Here is a 20,660-nt window from a genome sequence, read left to right as displayed (position 1 = left end):
AGAGGGAGGAAGGAAGGAAGGAAGAAAGGAAAGAAAGAAATTACTTTACATGTCCCATAGATGGACTGCCTGCAGGTCAGGAAGCTACTTGCTAGTGTAATTAATATCTATTTTTTCCTTTTTCTTCTTTTTATTTAAGATGGGGAGGGGGGCCTGGAGAGATGGCTCAGAGGTTAAGAGCACTTGGCTGTTCTTCCAAAGGTCCTAAAGGCCCAAGCTAGCCTTGAAATCATTATGTAGCCAAGGATGACCTTGAACTCCTGATCCTCCTGTCTCCGCTTCCCAAGAGCTGAGATCTTGATCACAGACCACCACACCTGCCAGATACACTTCTTTAGTAAAATACTAGGTTTGAGCCAGCAGGTACCAGTCAGTGGGTTCAAGTCCACTACAGTGCAGTCTATTGGCTCTCGAGGCACTCAGCACCACACAGAGGGGCCTGTGCCTCGGTGTTCAGCACCCTCAGGATTTCGTCAAGCGCAACCAGGAAGTGTTTCCAGAGTCACTCTAGGTGTGCTTCTCCAAGAGAGGTGAAAGGTCACATTACACTGCGTGATTACGTCTATCTTACAGCAAACGATGTGCTTTGTATTTATAAGTCTGAAGCGCTTGATTTTGTTCTTAGTCAACTCACATTCTGACATTTACATAAAAGAAGCTAAGAGACAGCGACACCTGAGGACACTAGTGCCACCATCCTAGCAACGACCATGACACTGTGCCGGGAACACGTTTACACATCAGTGTATGGGACGAAGCAGCAGTTTGCCACGTTTCTGAGGCTTAGCAGTTCTAAGAAAAGGTACATTCCAGAAGGCATGGATGCAACGGTCCCACTCACCTCACGTCCACTTCACCTCCGACGTGCATGAGGAAAGAGCCATCGGGTTGCTTTAGGGAGTACAAATACTGAAGGAGCTTCTCTCTGAGAACAGTAAGGAGAAGGCGGAAAAGGCGGCGGCGGTCAGTGCCATGCAGTGGGTGGAACCGTCCTGGATCCCCACCACTGCTGCCGGCAGCTTTACCTGTTAATGACACTGTAGGCTTCCTCCGTGCCAATGATGCACAGCGCATTGACAGCTGCATACGTGGGTGCGAGGTGTGGGTACTGACCAGGGCCCCCTCCAAAGCCACCTTCTGGACTTTGACACAGCTCCAGGAACCGACACACACTAGGTGCATGGCCAAAGGGAAAAGCAAAGTTAGACAGCATTAATTTCCAAACACCAAAATCCTTTCAGATTCCAACCTTTTCCATTCCCCTCCCCTCAAAGGGGGCAAAAATCTCCTCCCTGACACTCAGCTACAAGCCCCCAAAAGACTTAACCCTTCACTCAGATACTGTCAGTTTTATGCACACTCCTGAATCTTCTATTTGAGAATGGTGGTGCACACCTTTAATCCCAGTACTCGGGAGGCAGAGGCAGGCGGATCACTGTGAGTTCGAGGCCAGCCTGGTCTACAAAGCAAGTCCAGGGCAGCCAAGGCTACACAGAGAAACCTTGTCTCGAAAAACCAAAAAAAAAAAAAAAAAAGAATGTGTCTTGTCGCCGGGCAGTGGTGGTGCACACCTTTAATCCCAGCACTCGGGAGGCAGAGGCAGATGGATCGCTGTGAGTTCGAGGACAGCGAATCCAGGACTTGGCACTTGGACTTGCCTCTCTTTTCAGCATTGTGGGACATTCATGAGCACCATTATAGTACATGGAAAGACAAGAGAGATTGCTTAAGTGGCATTTTATGATGAAAAGGTAACTGTGGGGCTGGAGAGATGGCTCAGAGGTTAAAAGCACTGACTGCTCTTCCAGAGGTCCTAAGTTCAATTCCCAGGAACCACATGGTGGCTTACAACCATCTATAATGTGATCTGATGCAGTCTTCTGGCATGCAGGTGTACATGCAGGCAGAATGCTGTATACATAATAATAAATAAATAAAAATTTTTTAAAAGAAAGAAAGAAAAGGTAACTATGACAGACACCACCACTGACTCACATCCAAAGAAGGTGTTTCAGTCTTAAATTCTTAAACTGAATTTAGTCTGTTTAGCAGAATTTTTCATGCTAAACAACAGAGCCTCCAGCTTCCTTGCAAAGGAAAACTGTTCCTGAACGATCTGCTGCTTGGCATGGCATCAATTACATTCTTTTTGTTTGTTTGTTCTTTGAGACAGCGTTTCTCTGTATAATAGACCTGGCTGTTCTGGACTCACTTTGTAGACCAGGCTGGCCTCAAACTCAGAGATCCACCTGCCTCTGCCTCCCAAGTGCTGAGATTACAGGCGTGCACCACTGGCCTAGTTTTTTTGGTAATTTTTTGTTTTGGTTTGGTTTTTTGTTTTTGTTTGTTTGTTTGTTTGTTTTTTGAGACAGGGTTTCTCTGTGTAGCCTTGGCTGTCCTGGACTCCTTTTGTAGAGCAAGTTGGCCTTGAACTCACAGTGATCCACCTGTTTCTGCCTCCTGAGTGCTTGGATTAAAGGCATGCACCACCACGCCCAGCCTTAGAATTTTTTTAAGGTTTATTTACTTTCTGTTATGAGGGCTCTAGCTGCATGTACACCTGCAGGCCAGAAGAGGGCACCAGATCACATTATAGATGGTTGTGAGCCACCATGTGGTTGCTGGGAACTGAACTCAGGACCTTTGGAAGAGCAGCCAGTGCTCTTAACCTCTGAGCCATCTCTCCAGCCCCATTAGTTACATTCTTGCCCTAGGTGAAACTGAGACAGTCTTCACTTGCACAGGGTCCTCTACAGTTTACAGGAAAGACCATTCCAGGAAGGGCCAATTAAAAAGGCCCTGGTTATAGCACCTCTCCCCTATACTCTCAGGTCACAGCCTTCCTGTTGGGAGGAGACCTCCTGCAAGGCCTTCTTTCTGGGCTGTTTTGGCTATTTTATTATTTATTTCCTCCCTTTCTTTCTTTTTTAAATTTTTATTTGTTTGTTTGGTTTTTCAAGACAGGGTTTCTCTGTGTAACCATGGCTGTCCTGGACTCACTTTGTAGACCAGGCTGGCCTCAAACTCACAGTGATCCACCTGACTCTGCCTCCCGAGTGCTGGGATTAAAGGTGTGTGCCACCATGCCTGGCTTCTTTCTTTCTTTTTTTTTTTTTTTTAAAGATTTATTTATTTTTCATATATACACATATATCAAAGCCTGCATGTACACCAGAAGAGGGCACCAGATCTCATTGCAGATGGTTATGAGCCACCATGTGGTTGCTGGGAATTGAACTCAGGACCTTTGGAAGAGAGCAGCCAGTGCTCTTAACCTCTGAGCCATCTCTCCAGCCCTCTTTCTTTTTTTTAAAATGAGAGTTTACTCTGAGCCAAATGTGAGTGACCAGGAACATGGTTTCAGTTGCCATAAAGGATAAGTTCTGACATGGAAGTCGTTACATGAAAAACTGTAAAACCTTTTTGTAAATTAATTTTGAAAGCTGGCACACATGATGAATTTCATTATGGCATTTGCAACATATGTGTTGTTGGCTTTGCTCTAACCCATCCTCCCCTCTGCCCTCCCCTGTCTGCCTGGTCCCCTCCCTTCACCCAGAGAGACCCCTTCTGCTTTCAGGTCACATGTTCCGTTATTATCTTTCCCCCTCCCCCTAAGCTCTCTTCCTTCCTTCTCATGATCTTTTTAGTTTTATGGCTTACACATGTATATACGTACAGGCATATGTGTAATTTTAGACTCATCACCTCATTATTGTTTATTTGTGCTGCCTGGGAGAAGACAAAGGCCAGTGTCCACAAAGGCATGTGTTCATTACTCTGTCCCCCATCGCACACGGTTTTCCTTTTTGAGACAAGGTCTCCTGTGTTCCAGGCTGGCCTGGAGCTTCCTAAAGTAGCTGAGACTGGCCTTGAACTTCTGACCCCTGTGCCTTCACTTCCTAAGTATTCAGATCACAGATGTGGTTTATGAGGTGCTGGGGATCAAATCCCAGGGCCTGTAGCATGCTAGGCAAATACTCTAACGGTTAAGAATCATCACCAGGCCTGTTTTGTTTGTTTGTTTGAGACAAGGTCTCTCTCCATAGCTCAGTGTGGCCATGAACTCAGCAATCTGTGTGCTACAGTCCCCACGTGCTGTGATTACAGGTGTGAGCCATTATACACAGTTACTTTTTTGTTTTGTTTTGTTTCGAGACAGTGTTTCTCTGTACAACCTTGGCTGTCCTGGATTCGCCTTGTAGACCAGGCTGGCCTCGAACTCACAGCCATCCGCCTGCCTCTGCCTCCCGAGTGCTGGGATTAAAGTCGTGCGCCACCACGTCTAGCTACACAGTTACTTTTGATTTCAGCCTTCTCATTATGTAGACAGGTACAGCAACAGACTGGCTATTTTAGTCTTTACAGGTTTTTAAAAAATCCTCATTTACTTCTATTTATACCTAAAATTTGACTATAGGCAACACAAGGATTGAAGCTAAAGTTTATAGCCAAAGAAGGAAGCAATTCTGGAGCACATATTTTTAAGAAATTTTTTCATAAGTGGAATTTGCTCCCTATATATTTTCCAAGCCATGGTCAATTATTATGAAATATACAGAAACAAGTAGCCAATAACAGTTCTTAACAAAAGCTATCTGCTAACTGGAAGCTTTCTGTACACAAACCCGAAAGGTTTTAACTGAAATAAGCCCAGCAGGTGGGCTGGGGAGCTAGCACTTGTTGCTCTTGCACAGGACATGGGGTCAATCCCCAGCAACCACACTGTAGCTCACAACCATCTGTAACTCCAGTTCCAGCAGATCTGATGCCCTCTTCTGGCCTCCGTGGGCACCAGGCAGACCCATGGTGCACAGACATACATGTAAGCAAAACACTCATACACATAATATAAAAAATAAACCTGAAAAAAACCCCACAAAAACACAAAAACCTCAACAGACTGGAGCTGGAAGTAGATGCTGCTGAGTGACAGAGCACATCCATGAAGCTCCAGCATTACATGACACTTTTTCTTTTTCTTTTCTTTCTCTGCCTGCCTCTGCATTCTGAGTATTGGGATTAAAGGTGTGCGCCACCACACCCAGCTTTTGTTTTGGTCTTTTCAGAGAGGGTATCACTACACAGCCTGGCCTAACCTCTATCTCAGAGTCCTGTCTCAGCCTTTCAACTGCTGGAATTACACATGTGCACCATTATACCCAGTTGCTATTAAGTTTGAGGCAAGTCTGAAGTACGTAGAAAGTTCAGGCTAGCCTGAGCTATAAGAGTAAGACCTTCAGAAAAACAAAACAAAAGGAAAAACAAAAACAAAGAGTCACCTAGAATCCATTTCTTCCCCAGCTCCTAAGATAGACTGCTGTAATGGAATGCAACACTCCTGACCCGGTAGCCTGCAGCCCAGAGTGAGTGGGGAGCTGAATGTTCCAGACGCCTTGCTGTCCTGGCTCCATGCCAGCCTCCCTCAGCTGACAGCCATGAGGGCGAGCCTCACCCTTCCATACTACAGAACACTCTGATCCCGAGGCTTCCTGACTTGCACCTTAAGGGACAAACTATGAAGTGACAAGCTGCCATTAGCAGACTTCTTAGCAAGTTTAAAATCCAAAATGACAGCAATACTGTGACCTATCAGAAAGGGAGGAAACACTTAAAGACCAAAAATTCGTCAGCTAATAAAAAAAAAAAATGGCAGCCAGGAAGCTTTGAGCAAACAAGAGGACACTTTATGGAAAGCAAGTATACCCAAAAGTATTCAGACACAGATCATGGTTATCTAAGGGGGGCAAGCTTTGCATCCCAGCTTACATATCAGTGACCAGCAAAGTGGAAAACCCTCCTTCAAACCCAAACTGTGTGCACTGGAATCAATGGAGTAATAAAGACCTGGGTTTCCTGAAGCTAAAGGTCTGTACTGATCAGAGGCCTGAGTGACTCGATACCCTCAAACGCTGAGCATCATCCATCCTCGTCACACTAGTAAAATGACTTATTAAAAAACCCAACAACTAGCTGGGTGTGTTGGCGCACACCTTATTACCAGCACTCAGGAGGCAGAGGCAGGTGGATCACTGTGAGTTTGGGGCCAGCCTGGTCTACAAAGGAAGTCCAGGGCAGGCATGGCTACACAGAGAAACCCTGTCTCAAAACCCAAAAAATAAATAATAAATAATAAATAAAAACAAAACAAAAACAAACCCAACAACTAAGTCATACCCAATAACCACTTAAATCAGAACCATCGAGGGGAGATGCAGGTGGCAGGTCTTTACCTCTCCACGCCAATGTTCACCCAAATAACCATTACTTCTTAGACTTCAGTGTGGACAATCACCTGTGAATCTTAAATTTGGTTTTGCTTGGTCATTTTTTTGTTTGGGTTTGTTTGTTTGTTTGTTTAGGGCAGGTTCTCACCATGTAACCCCAGACAGCCTATATCTTACTTTGTAAACCAGGCTGTCCTTGACCTCACAAGAGATCAGAGTGTCTCTGCCTTCTGTGTGCTGGGATCAATGGTCGCTACCACGTCCAGCTTAGTTTTGTTTTGTTTATAGCCCCCACTGGCCTGCAACTCACTACATAGGCTGCGATAGCCTTGAACTTGCAGCAATCCTCCTGTGTCAATCTCCTAAGCACTGGAATTACCAGGAAGGAGCCGCAGCATTCAACTGCTTCTGTGCTTTTTTGTTTGTTTTGTTTTTCGAGACGGGGTCTCTCTTCTCTGTGTGGCCTTGGCTGTCCTGGACTCGCTTTGGCGTCTATGCTTCTAATAAGTCCTGGGGTGACGGCAACACTGCTGGTCTGAGAACACATTGTGGAGACCGATAGGCAACCCTAGTCACAGGGGGCAATTTACATTTTAATTCAAATTAATTTAAAAAATTTTTAGGTCTTCAGTCGCATAAGCCGCATTTCAAGTGCTCAGCAACCACGCTTAGCTAGTGGTGGTCATACTGGGTCACATAAGCCATACAATCTTCCCTTTATCGTGGGACAATCTATTGATTTTGCTGATTCAACCACTATGGAGGATGTAAAACTTCTATGAGAATCAAGTTCAAGAAAAAAGTATTTCACCTTTAGGTTTTTTTCTTAATTTTTATTTTATTTTATTAATTTATTCTTGTTACAGTTTTTTTTAATTTAATTTCACTTATTAAGTATGTGTGTGTGTTGGTATACCAGACATGTGGAAGGCAGAGGGCGACTTTGTGCACTTGGTTCCCTCTTGCCAACTTTACAAGACTCCCAGAGATCAAATTCAGGCCACTGGCCCCACTGTTGGCCTCATACACAGGTCTACTTGTCTTCTAGTAATGGTTAGACTAGTCTAGAGTCAGAACAAAACTGTCACCAGTAGGGACAAAGGATTGAAAATTATGTAAACAAGCAACTAATGGGAAGCAAGCAGGAAAACAAATCAGAGACCAGTAAGAATAAAACAAGGTCCAACCAGCAAATAACGTACTGGGAGTCAGTCGTAGGGGAGAAGCACTTAAGTACAAGGTGGGACATGACTAGGAACACAGCAGGGAAAAGACCTCGATCAGGGCCTGGGAGCTAAGGATAAATCAAGAGGGAAGCGTTCTTGTTAAAGGGGCCAACAAAGCATGGCTGAGAACTGCATCTGGCCCTGGCCTCCATTCCCCAACTAAGAGAGAGATCAAATTATACTTGTAAAAAATAGATACATTAAAAAGACAAAACAAAAAAATTAAAGCTGGAAAGGGAACAAACTACTAAAAGGATTAAAATTACAGACAACCACTGTGAGGGGGATGCCCAGCTATGTTCTTCTTCATCCAAAGGTGCTACACAAGCTCTAAAAAGAACAAAAGCAAGATGTGTCTTTGGTAAGAACCGCTTCGGAGCCAGGCAGTGGCGGCGCACGCCTTTAATCCCAGCACTAGGTAGGCAGAGACAGGTGGGTCGCTGAGTTGGAGGTCGGCCTGCTCTACAAAGCGAGTCCAGGACAGCCAGGGAGAGACCCTGTCTTGAAAAACAAAACAAAACAAAAAAATGGGAATTATAGTAAAGAACTTCTTTCAGTGTTAAAATCATTAAGCCAAGCAAGTGTTATGTTCCAAAATACTTCATTTGTTTTATGTAAGCACACATATAAATTTACGTACAATCTCTTGAGAGAAAATCCAATTTCCCACCTCTGAATTTATTATCCTTGAAACAGCTGATACTTGCAATAATAAAGGGCTGGCCTTGCCAGCTTCCATCAACCAGCACAGAAGTTAACAAAAGTGATTTTGTCCACTAGAGGGAACCCAGCTTATTTTATTTCCTAAACAAAATAGGAAAAGGAGAGAGAAACCATGGTACACATGTAGACTGTGTGTGCAGAGCGTAGGCGGCATGGGGATAGGGTAGGCAAACACTAAACCTCCAGAGTGGGCTCTCTGCCTGCAAGGTCGCCTTAATGTATAAGGTGGGGGGGGGGGGGGGGGAGAGCACGGTTCAAAGCGTTCTCTTTCCTTGTGCAAAGTCAACAAAAAGGGGCTATACACCCTGAGAGGGGTAAGGAGAGACACCAGGAAGGGGCTGGGTGAAAGAAAGGGAAAATGATATAATTATATTTCAACTTTTAAAACTTAAGTAATATTTCAAAGCCCAGCACAGTGGCACATGCCTGTAATCCTGGCACTCAGGAGGCAGAGGCAGGTGAAGTGCTGTGAGATCGAGGCCAGCCTGGTCTACAAAGAGAGTCCAGGACAGCCATAGCCAAGGATACATACAGAAACCCTGTCTCAAAAACAAAACCAACCCAAACAGAATTATTTCAAAAAATAAAAAATAAATAAAAAATTTAAATTAAAACAAAAGACAAGGATCAAGGTCTTTCTATGTCTTCAACTGCAGGGCCCCACAGCATATGGACTGAGACTGCCACCTTGGCGTTTAAATGGCTAAGCTCTCTCTCCATCCCTCATTTTTATTCTTCTAAAAATACTTTTTAAAATACATCTTTCAAGCACACATCTTTAACCCCGGCTTCCGGGAGATAAAGGGGATGGATCTATCTCTATAGTGAACTCCAGGACAGCCAGGACATAGCCAAGACTACATAGAGACCCTGGCTCAAAACAAAAGCAATAAAAAAAAAGTCTTTTAAATCATAGGAATTGATTATTTGAGTGCATTAATGAATAAAAGGATAAACCTAAAAATAAAATAGATAAATGAAAGGCAATATCCTCATTCAGATAGTCTGAAAAGACCCTCACATTCTTACAAAAGCCAGTAAGATTTCTCAGGCTCTAACAACAATAGTTATTTCCTTCCCATTCAGAGCTACTAGGCAGATTCAGAATAAGCAGTATCCGGACCAGCAGGTAACTGCTGCTAAGCACAAAACCAAACACAGCATCACTACAGGAAGGTCTTATGTCATTTAAAAGTTCACTAAATTGGGGCTATCCAGAAAGTTCCGTGTATAAAAGCACTTGGCACACAAGACTGTCAATGAAAAGCTGGGTGCAAGGCCTCAAATCCACAATCCCAGAATCCTACATTCCTACATGGACGTGGGAAGTGGACCAGAATCACCTGGAAGCTCGTGGGCCAACCAGCCTGGAGAATGCTGAGCCTCAGAAACAAGAAAAGAGACCCTGCCTGAACAAGGTGGAAGGAGAGAATTCACTACCATAGCTGTCTTCTGACTTCACACATGCAGCACGGTACCGGCATGCCTCCACCGCTGACCTACACATCCACATAAACATCATATAACACACACATATACAATAAAAATAACAAAATAAAAGATATGTTAAGATGGACTGGAGAGATAGGTCAGTAAGACCACTTGCTGTGAGAAGCAAGAAACCTGTGCATGGGCACACATATGCATAACACAACACACACACACACACACACACACACACACACACACACACTCATTAAATCAAGCTAGGGGGATACAGCCTAATGGTAGGACACTTACCCAGCACGCATAAGGCCCTAGATTCACTCTCAAGAACTGAAAAACAGTAAACAGACTTTAAAGTTCATTAAGGCAAGTCTGGTGTGGTGGCTTCTGCCTGAAATCCCAGCCCTTAGAGACTGAAGCAGGAGGACGCCGTGAGTCTGAGGCCAGCCTGGGCTACATGGTGAGTTTGTGTCTACAAAGTGAGATCTGTCTCTAAAACCAGTAATAAATTTGAAAAATAAAAAACAAGACTTATTAAATCAATGCTCAGAAAAACCATGAATGAACGTTTCCAAGGCAGTTGTAAAACAAGCTCTCAGCCACAGATCATTGCATGCTGTAATTAATTCACTTAAACTTTAAGTAAAATTTTTGTTGTTGTTCTGTTTTTTGAGACAGGATTTCTCTGTGCAGCCCTGATGTCCTGGAACTCTGAGATCTGCCTGCCTGATTAAAGGCCTGTGCCACCATGCCTGGCTACTTTGTAAATGTTAAAGCACCCCTTACTACTGATGCTGTTTACTGTGAAGAGCCCTTTAAAGAGGCCTCTCTTCCCATCTGGTCCCCTCCTTCCACCATGGGTGTCACAGGTCAGACACTCAAGGCAGGGGCCTGCTGAGCCATCTCACCTCACTCTTCTTGCTATCCTAGCCATAGAAGCAGCTGTGATGCCGACTTCTTCAGTGACAGTGGAAAAAAGACCATCTATGCAACCTAAAACAAAGTGGACAGTGACACAAGCTCTTTGTGTCTGCACTTCACACTGTGTGTCCTCTTCTCTCCAGCCTCCACGTCTCTCACAGAAGCCCCCTTCCGCTCCCTTCTCTCCTATGCATCTTTCCTAGTGTAGCATATGCCCCAATAGTGTAGGTGTTGGGTGGAGGCTTCCCAAAGAACCCTCAGCCTCCAACTGGTATTTCAAAACCACATGGGCCTTTAGTTTGACAATTAAGTCCCTTTTACTGCAGAAACTGTGTCCAACTCTACTTCCAGTGCTGGAAGCAAGCAGGCTGGTCACAATGTGTGGATTATAAAAACAATGCATATTTTCCCTCTGCCTCACAAGCATGAATTCTAAGGGTTAATGACTTAATTCTTCATTATCTTCTCTGTCCACATTTGTCACAAGACACCATTCCCAGGAAAGCAAGAATGAGAAGTTATTGTTAAGAGAATGAATGAGACAAAGTAAGTTCTGTTCCTCTGACCTGACAATGTGACCAAGGCAGGGGCTCTGGGACTAGGGAGGGCTCCAGCAAGCCTCCAAGGGTCTTGGCACAGTTGCCACCTTCTGCTGTGGAAAAACAAACCTGGCTCAGGACCCTGGCATCCCAAACTCCTCACCCTCTGGAGTACAAGGCAGTGGAGGCTCACAAGCCAAGAAGCCATGTTCTAGGTAAAGCCTTTAGGTTCAGTCCTAACTCATCCTTGCCCATCTTGGGTATTTCCAGGGTTGGAGGCATGATCGATCAGTTTTGGTGTTTATTTTTTTCCTTAACATGAGCTTGAGGGGCCTGGTGTGGTGGCGCATGCCTTTAATCCCAGCACTCAGGAGGCAGAGGCAGGCGGATTGCTGTGAGTTGGAGGCTAGGCTGGTCTACAAAATGAGTCCAGGACAGCCAGAGTTACACAAAAGAACCCTGCCTTGGAAAAATAAATAAATGATGATGATGATAAGGTTGAGGAGCCACCTACAAATGCCACCTGCACTAGCAGTTTCGGACGTATCTAGGTTGCTTACATGTTCTGTCATCATCAGTCAGAGGTCAGTGAAACTGTGAGTCACAGCATTGGTGCACCAAAGCAGTTGCCCATCTAGTCGTGTGGAGAGCTGGCCTGTTCACAGCACCACACCTCTGTGGAGGTATTCAAGGAGGCTAGAGTATTTTGATTCACAGAGCAGTACATGCTTTCCACTGCATTTCATCACCACTGTCAGAGATGATGGTGAAGACTTCTCAAAGATCAGAGCCAGAGTGATCATGGGAGGCAGAGGCAGATGGATCACTGTAAGTTCAAGGCCAGCCTGGTCTACAGAGTAAGTCTAAGACAGCAGGGCTACACAGAGATCTTGTCTGAGGGAACTGGGTTGCTTGCTTGTTTGTTGGTTGGTCTTCAAGACAGGGTTTCTCCACATAGCCCTAGCTAGACGTAGAGCAGGGTTGCCTTGAACTCATAAAGACCTGTCTGCCTCTGCCACCCAAGAGCTGGGATTAAAGGTCTGTACCACCGTCACCTGTAGAGACCTTGCCTGAGAGAGAGAGAGACAGAGACAGAGACAGAGAGAGAGAGAAAAGAAGAAGGAGGAGGAGAGAGAAAGAGAGAGAGAGACAGAGAGAGAGAAAAGAAGAAGGAGGAGGAGGAGAGAGAGAGAGAGAGACAGAGAGAGAGAAAAGAAGAAGGAGGAGGAGGAGAGAGAGAGAAGAGGAGGAGGAGGGGGGGAGGACAAACAGAATTCCTCTGGAAGTTTCGACTGGTTCTGCCCACCACCTTACAACAGGGCTTCTGAGTGGAGGAGTTTCCGGAAGCTGCTGGAGGTCAAAAGAAGGGCAAGGGCTTCTAATGTGCTTTCTCCCCATTACAACAAGTAAGACCGGAACAAAAAGAATTTCAAATCCAGGGTGTGCATCCAGTGGGCACCCCAGGTTCCTCAGAACTCACTCTGTAGCCACTACTTGGGGGATGGGTTCATCCAGGAGTTCCAAGCTGTGCAGGATCCAGTAGCAGAGCCAGGGGCGGCTGGCGTCCAGACACTGAGAGGGACGAGGAGAAAACACACCCTTTATTCAGTCATCCCAAGATCCCAGGACAAGGCTACATGTGTCTTGGTTCCTGAAGCCGAGTAAGGGGAGGGGGTACACCCTGGCATGAACAACAAGCCGTAAATGAAGGATGCTTTCAAACCCTGACAAAGGACAACAGGAAACAAGCCTTAGGCCTCTTCCCTGCAGCTGTCCAGCCAGGCAGAGCGGAGAACCTACACAGCCGGAAGTTAGCACTGTGGGTTTCCCAGTGCAGACCCAAGGAAACACAGTCTCACAAGGGCATTTCTAGAATTCACTCATTCACAGATTCGGCAAATATTTGGTATCTACTTGTGCCGAACGCTGTAGACGCTGGGGGCATGGTAATGATGGAAAGTGGTTCTGAGCCATGGGGTGCTCAGCATACTGGTGTGGCTGTCTTAGAGGAGGAGGCAGCAGATGACTACGCGTAAGTTAGCCCATGTCTTTCTGGAACAAGGTGAACATGGACTAAGTCCTTTGAGGACCTGGGGGAGGCCGAGTGTTTGGACACTGGGCAAAGGCTTCTGAAGGTGATGTGTGAACAGACCTCCATTCTAATTTAAGTCAAACATGGCTGCTGAACATCCTACGCTCTGCAGGGCAGGTGGGACCAGTTCTACAGGGTTAAAGTATATAAACAAGGTCTAGGGAGACTAATTTTTTCCAGGTTATAAAAGAAGTAGATGTCAGAGTTGGGGTGTAGGCTGTGTTACTCGGGTTAACTATGAGACTTGTAAAACCTATCCACAAAACACACACACACACACACACACACACACACACACAAACAAATATAGAACTCCAAAATAAAAGCCAATTAACGGCAGAGCTACCCCTTTGTAAAGGGAGGCAGAGAGACGGGAGCCCAGGTGTTCACAGCCTTTTCTATCCCCACTATAGCTCTGAGGTTTTTCCATGAGTCTCCTGGCTCTTAGAACTATGCTCTAAGATTCACTCAGTGTTTAGTGCCCTCTGGGACTTAAGTACTGGTCCTCCCGGCTAAGATAGACACAGGATCAGCTCTCAGGGTCAAGGTGTGGGGAGGACAAGGCAACTGACTTTTATTTAGGTGGAAAGGGCGTCAGGAGAAAGCATGCTGTGAGCATGAAGGAGACCCCAGGCCACCCAGGGTGTCCACTAGCTCTAAGGGCCAAAAAAGCTGGAGGAGACTTATTTTTTTCCCAAGACTGGGTTTCTCTGTGTAGCCCTGACTGTCCTGGAACCAGCTCTGTAGAACAAACTGGCCTTAAACTCAGAGATCCACCTGCCTCTGTCTCCCCAGTGCTGGGACTACAGCATGCGCCACCACCTCCTTGCTGGAAGAGACCTTATCTGTCCCTTTTGTGAGTAGAGCGCCAACCCGGAAACATCGCCCTAGTTCCTGCCAGAGCCACGCGGGTGAGACAGGCTCAGCTGCGGCAGGTGAAAACCCAGAAGCCTTTTGTGTTCAGATGGGAACACAGCCCAGTGCTTGACAGGAAGTTCCCGGCAACATTTTACCTCGTAGGCATCTGTCAGCTGTCGGAGGCCTCTTTTCAGATAGTGGAAGTGCTTCTCCCTCTGCAAAATGAGCCTGGAGAGACAGACAGAGAGACTGTAAGCCCTTCAAACAGCTCATATCCCCACTACACGCACACAGCCCTCCTCGGACACTGTCCACAATCACGAAGTGGATACCTGGTAACTTTAGTACGTACAAATGGCGACTACACCAGGGCAAAGAGGCACGCATCTGAGTTCTCTGAGTGCCTTGCACACTGTCCTGGCAGATGCCTGAGAGAAAACACTTGATGAAGGAGGTGACTGCCCTGCACTCGGCACACACTGCTGAGCACGGACAGTCTACTCAGAAGGCTCCTCCAGCACCTAGAAACTTCCTGTGCTGTAAGGAATCTAACTCGGGGCCTTGCTGCTTCCACGGCCATCACTTCAGTCGTTTCTTCTGGGACCACTTGTCTGAGATCTGTACTTTGTCCCCTGCCCACCCTTTGGTTGTCCATCTGTTACTCCGGCCCCAAAATTCCACCTCCCACGCGCTGACCCACAGCCCTGGCCAGAGGATGCTTTTTGTATTCCACAGGCGGTTGGTCACACGCGTGGCCCTGGGGTCAGCAATACTGGCTTTAAGATGGAATGTGCTGCCCATGGCCACCTGCAAGGGCAAAGAAGGAGGTGGGACTTCTTGCTTAGCATTGAAAAGTGCCCTGTGTGCTTATGAAAGAAAGAAAAGGAGAAAGAATGTCAAAACGTTTGCCGAGCCTGCTGACTACAGAAATAACAGCAAAGAGGACCAGTCTCTTCTAGGTAGTCAATAAACAATTGTTTCTAGAACTCCCACTGTTCTGCGCTCAGAAGACCAATCACCAATGTGGTCTGTGCCTCAGGAGAATCTTCCAAGGCGGGGATGGGAACGGATGGCGGTGGCGCCCACCTGTTGTAATGCTAGCACTCAGAAGGCAGGAGGACCACAAGCTCAAGGCCAAGAGCCTCCTCAGGAAAAAAAAAATCACAATGCTATGTATAGGAGATGGCGGGACCTCTGAGCATGAAGAACTGTCAATTAAGTCACTGAGAGGTTTGCAATGCCTTCCTCAACTGAGTAAGTGATTCCCAAGAGTCAGCTGTTACAAAGCGAGGCTGGTCCTCTCTCTGTGTCTTCCCCATGTACCCACTTGCCTTCTGCTTTGTACCCTGAGCTGAAACAGAGCAAAGGGCCCCACAGAAGCCAACTAGATGCTGCCATGCTCCCCAGCTGCCCAGCCTCCAGAATCATTAACCAAAATACACTTTGAGACATATACATAGAATAATTGTCCCCAGTTCAGGCAACAGGAAATGGGCTTAAACAAGGGAGCTGCAGACAGGGACCAGGTCACATATAGAGATGGGATTATTTATCTACTATACAAGGTGGCAGATGACGCAGAGAGACTTGGGGAAAAGAGGACCAACAACAGAGCAGTCCATGACCTTTGTGAAAACTCAGGGCAGGGGTCAGAGCAATGACAGAAAACAGTTGCTAGGTGCGGTATCACAGGACTGTGTTCCCAGAGCCGAAGGCAGCAGAAGACCAGGAGTTCAAGGTGAGCCTTTGCAATATAACACAATCAAGACCAGTCTGAGCTATGTAAGACTCTTGTCTCAAAAAATCAAAAAGGAGGAAGAGAAAATGGCCAGACTCAGTTTCTCTTTCAGAGGATCCAAGGGTCAGAACTCCTGTATAGGGAGTGTCTTGCATGGAAGTCCAGCTATGGAGCGAAGGCAAGTAGAGCCCTGCCCAGCTAATGCTCTAACCTGGTAAGCATGGTGGGCTGATTTCACAGAACGGCAGGGGAAGTCAGTACTGGTACTGGTAGGCTGGAGAGACAGCTCAGAGGTTAAAAGCACTAGCTGTTCTTCCAGAGGTCCTGAGTTCAACTCCTAGCACCCATATGGCAGCTCCCGACTGCCTGTAACTGTAGTTCCATGGGACCTGATATCCTCTTCTGGTGTACAAAGTACATGCATGCACACAACATACCCATACAGATAAAATAAAGAAATCTTAAAAAAAAAAAAAAAAAAAAAAAAAGCTGGGCTCCGTGGCACACACCTGTGATTCCAGCACTCAGAGAGGCAGGCAGATCTCTGTGAGTTCAAGGTCAGCCTGGTCTACAAAGTGAGTCCAGGACAGCAGAGAAAGCCTGGCTCCAGAAACAAAACAAAATAAAATAAAATAATTAGTTCAGAAGTTAGAGTCAGGGTACAAAGGAGTAGGCGGAGAGAAGTCAGCCTGGGGAGGGGCAGAATTTACAAGTTGTTTAAAGCCTAGAAGCAGGCTGGGCGTGGTAGTGCACACACCTTTACTCCCAGCATTTGGGAGGTGGAAGCAGGTGAGTCTCTGTGAGCTCAAGGTCAGCCTGGTCTACACAGCAAGATGAAGGAGCTGAGGGTAGTGACCAAGGGTATCCTTGTAAGGGGCAATGCAATGCTCAAAAATCAAGTATAATAATAGCCATACAACTGTGTGAATGTACTATAACCGATGAATTACATATTTGAACTCAGTGAATTATGTACGAATTATATTTCGTTAAATTATCTTTTCTAAAAAGGAGCCAAAGCTAGACACGGTGGTGTATGCCTGCAATCCCAGCATTCAGGAGGCTGGTGCAGGAAGAGGGCAAGTCCAAGGCCAGAGAGTGTCAGACTTCCTGGACTATTAAAGCACTCGCTGTGCAAGCCTAAGGACCTGAGTTCAATGCCTGAAACCTGTGTAACTGTAGGAGGACGCAGCCGACTCCAGCTGTCCTCTGACCTCCACATGAGCCTATGTATGCACCATGCACACATATAGGCAATAACAATAAGCAAGTAAAAATGATTTTAAAGGGAGTTACTGAAGTGATTTAGGCAGCAGGAGACGAGAACTTCCAATAAGAAAGGCCTCCACATCCTCAGAGACAGAAATGATGTGATGGGCAGTTGGGTGAAGCCAGGCAAGTCTGGGAGTGTGAGGTGGGGAAGCGCAGACCAGCGGGAAGCTTGTGGGATGGCAGCCTGTGATTTCTCAGGAACGAGGAACCCGGCTCACAGAAGCTCCAGACTGGCTGCTGCCGCGAGGGCGTTAGAGAATATGAGCAAATGACGTGGAAGCCAAGAAGTAGACCAGTCAGCCGACATTTCTAGGTGGCTTCTTAATTTGTTTGGTTTTGGTTTTTCGAGTCAGGGTTTCTCTGCGTAGCCTTAGCTGTCCTGGAACTCAATCTGTAGTCCAGGCTGGCCTCCAACTCAGAACTTTGTTTTGTTTTGTTTTGTTTTGTTTTAAAGACAGACTCTCACTATGTAGCCTAGGTTGGCCCCAAACTCAAAATCTTTCTGCCTCAGCAGAGGGCTTATGTTACGCGTGTGTGCTACCATGCCTGGCTTCCTTGCTGGGACTATTTCGGAAACAGCAGTGGGATGAAAGGAAGAACAGACTACAACAGGGAGGGAGGGAAAATGGTAAGCAGATTTCTGAAATAGCTCATATGTCCTGGCTCAGCCTGAGCAGGATGGAAACACAAGCTAGCCCAGGCCTCTGACAAGAACAAGCAAGACCATTAATGAAGGCAGACCAGCAGTGATGACCAGAGAAACCAAAGCCACTCAAACTCAAGCGTAGTATTTGTTTTTGTTTTTGGTTTGGTTTGGTTTGGTTTGGTTTTGAGACAGGATTCCTTTGATTGGCCCTTGCTATCCTGGAAATCATTTTGTAGAACAGACTGGCCTCTAACTCGGAGATCCACTTGCTCCTACTTCTGCTGGGATTATCGGTATGTATCACCACACATGGCATTTTTACTAAGCTGAGTTAAACAACTAAACAAATCCTTCAAAAGTACAGAAATGCAGCCCAGTGAGACAGCTCAGCAAATAAGAGCACTTGCTACGATGGCCTGATGACCTGAGTTCAATTCCTGAAACCCACATGACAGGAAGACAGAACCGAGTCCTGCAACTTGACCTCTGACTTCCAAGCACCCATACTATGCATGTCACACATACACACACACACACACACACACACACACACACACACACACACACACACACTGTAAATAAATGTAAAAGAAATCTTTTTCAAGTACTGAAACTCTAAGAAGTCTTCCTATCTTTTTGAACAATCTTTTTATGTGACAAGGGGCTTTTCAGTCACTAAGAAATCAACTAACTAGCTCCAAAGCTTTTGGCTTTTGGCTTCCAAAGGCAACAGGTCGGCTTGCTGAAGCAGAAAGGACTGCTTGAACGCTGACTGCTCGGGAACAGCTAATGGAAGGAAGCCTCCATAGCCTCCTCATCTACCTCAGCTTGGTCCCTAGAAAAAGAATCTGAGCCAGGCCAATGGCAAGGCCCCTCCTAAGAAGCTCCCCTCTACCTGAGCCTCACCCCCATACAACCAGGCCCCAGGAGCCCTGCTGAGAGGTGGCTGTTGAGGTTGGGGGGGGTGGTCTCTCTGAAGAGAAATTTCAGCCACATAGGCTGGAGGGAAATGGAGAGTTAGGAGATGTGGGGAGAGATGATTTCCGGGGCATTTCCCCAAGCCAACTTCTTACTTTTTTCAACCTCATCCATTTAAATCATAAGCATAAAAATGTACTGCTAAGTTGAAGTGTTCAGTTTATTTTGGTAAATTGGAAACTGCACTAAAAGGCTACTGCTATGAGCTAAACTGTGGCCTCCCCCCCCCACACACACACACAATCAATGTTGAAATCTTAGCCATGGTGTGAGTGTGTTTAGAAATAAGACCTTGAAGGAAGAATGTAAGGTTAAATAAGAGCCGAAAGGTTGGGCCTATCCAATAATACAGGTGCTTTAGGAAAGCTAGGGGTGTAGCTCATTGCCAAGAGCTCGGCCCAGCAAGCACAAAGACCGTGGAGGGGCGGGGCATGGAGGGGAGACTCTAGGGAGTCTGAGCCCAAAAAGCCATGTGAGGACAGTCAGGCAAATCCTGGAGGAACCAGGCCTGCTAGCATCTTGATCTTGGATTTCCAACCTCTTGAACTTCTTAAGTTCCTGGGTTTCAGAGCACCCAGCATGCACTTGGTTACCACAGCCCAGGCTGACTCACACCCCTTTCATTACATGCCCCTTTCATGCTCCGTGTAGGAAGTTAAAAGCCAAAGCTCCTCCCACCCCCAAGAGCTCAGTCTCAAAGCCAAGAAGGGGGAAAGAAAACAGAGGCTGGGGTGGAAGGCCAGGGATGATGCAAGGGTTCAGCACAACAGTGGATGAGGGAGGGCACTTGTATAACAAGCAGAGGGGGACAGGAACTGGGATTAGAAGGGCCTTAAAGTGGGTACCAGGTGGTAATATGGCTTATATTTCTGGGTTTAGCCCACTCAGCCCCTTCCTCTCTCTCCAACCTCACCCCACGACCTGAGCTCTGCTTTCTGCAGTCTTGGGACTTTGCACACGTTGTCCCCTCTGTCTAGAACATTCCTCGCACTTCTAAGTTTATCAGCTCATGCCGCGGGGCATCCTATGGGTCTCAGCATTAACTGGCACTTTCTCTGAAAGGCCACCCCGATCTGAGACATCTGTCCTGGACTCTCAGGCACTCCACTAGCAACTGGAGTTGGTGTTCATCTCCCCAAGAGACAGCAAGCCCAGCTGAGGTAGGACTAGGGCCTGTGTTGTTCATACAGCTTTCCAAGCCCCACAGAACACCTGGCTCTCGGGAGCCTCCTCAGGCACTGGTGCCGAATGAATGGGGTGAACGTCTAAAAGACTTCAAGACAACAAGGCAGAGTAAAACCAAACAAGCATACGTCCCCAAACCTGTACCACCCTTGAGTGTCTTGTGATGACTGTGACACGGAAGACGCTGAGTGTAGAAAATGCACTGTAAGAAGCAGTGTGCCTCTGGGCCCTCAGGATTTCTATTTAGGAATGGGGAAGACAGAGGTCAAGCGTCGAGGTCTTCAGAGCTGGCTTCTGAACCACTGCAAGCTTAACCTCCAGCGAGAACCCCAAGGGCACTGCCAGCAGGGTCATTCCCACCCCAGAGAAAACAATTTTAAACGTGTGTGTGTGTGTGTGTGTGTGTGTGTATGTGTGTGTGTGTGTGTGTGTGTGTGTCTATCTGTCTGTCTGTCTGTCTGTCTGTGCCTGTGCATGCACAGTTTACACATTTTACATTTCACATTAAGGCAAATGAAATAAACTGGGAAGGTAAACACTCAGGACTGTGACGAGCAAGTGGTTAAGGTCCTGGATGGGAAAAGCAAACGTTCATAAGAAGCAGAACAAGATGGGTCAAGGAGAGGGCTGGGTGTGGGTCGGCTAGCAGGACTGCTGCATAGTGTGTGCCAGGCCCTGGGTTTGACCTCAATGGCTAAGAAAAAAGTGAAGAGAAAAATGAATGAAAATGAGGACACAACTCATCCTGGGTACCCTAGGTTTGCCGTAGATATGAGGGAGAGCACAGCCTGAGGCATCTGGAAGGGTCC

The 20,660-nt window shown here is 46.6% G+C and overlaps 1 protein-coding gene across 2 annotated transcripts in view; it reads right to left on the bottom strand.

Moving 5' to 3' along the window:
• Fntb (farnesyltransferase, CAAX box, beta) overlaps positions 1-20,660 on the bottom strand; it is a 75,595-nt gene that overhangs the window by 33,951 nt on the left and 20,984 nt on the right. For both annotated transcript variants that reach the window (XM_051147875.1, XM_051147883.1), the window contains exons 3-6: positions 14,188-14,260; positions 12,563-12,654; positions 1,026-1,172; positions 842-925 (exon numbers count right to left, since the gene is read on the bottom strand). In XM_051147875.1, the coding sequence (XP_051003832.1) occupies positions 842-925; positions 1,026-1,172; positions 12,563-12,654; positions 14,188-14,260 (396 nt within the window). The remainder of the gene's footprint in view (positions 1-841; positions 926-1,025; positions 1,173-12,562; positions 12,655-14,187; positions 14,261-20,660) is intronic.

The sequence above is a fragment of the Acomys russatus genome, chromosome 1 (assembly GCF_903995435.1).
Source record: "Acomys russatus chromosome 1, mAcoRus1.1, whole genome shotgun sequence".
NCBI lineage: Eukaryota > Metazoa > Chordata > Mammalia > Rodentia > Muridae > Acomys > Acomys russatus.
The sequence above is the reverse complement of the archived record's forward strand: the minus strand, read 5'-3'. Positions and strand labels throughout refer to the sequence as shown.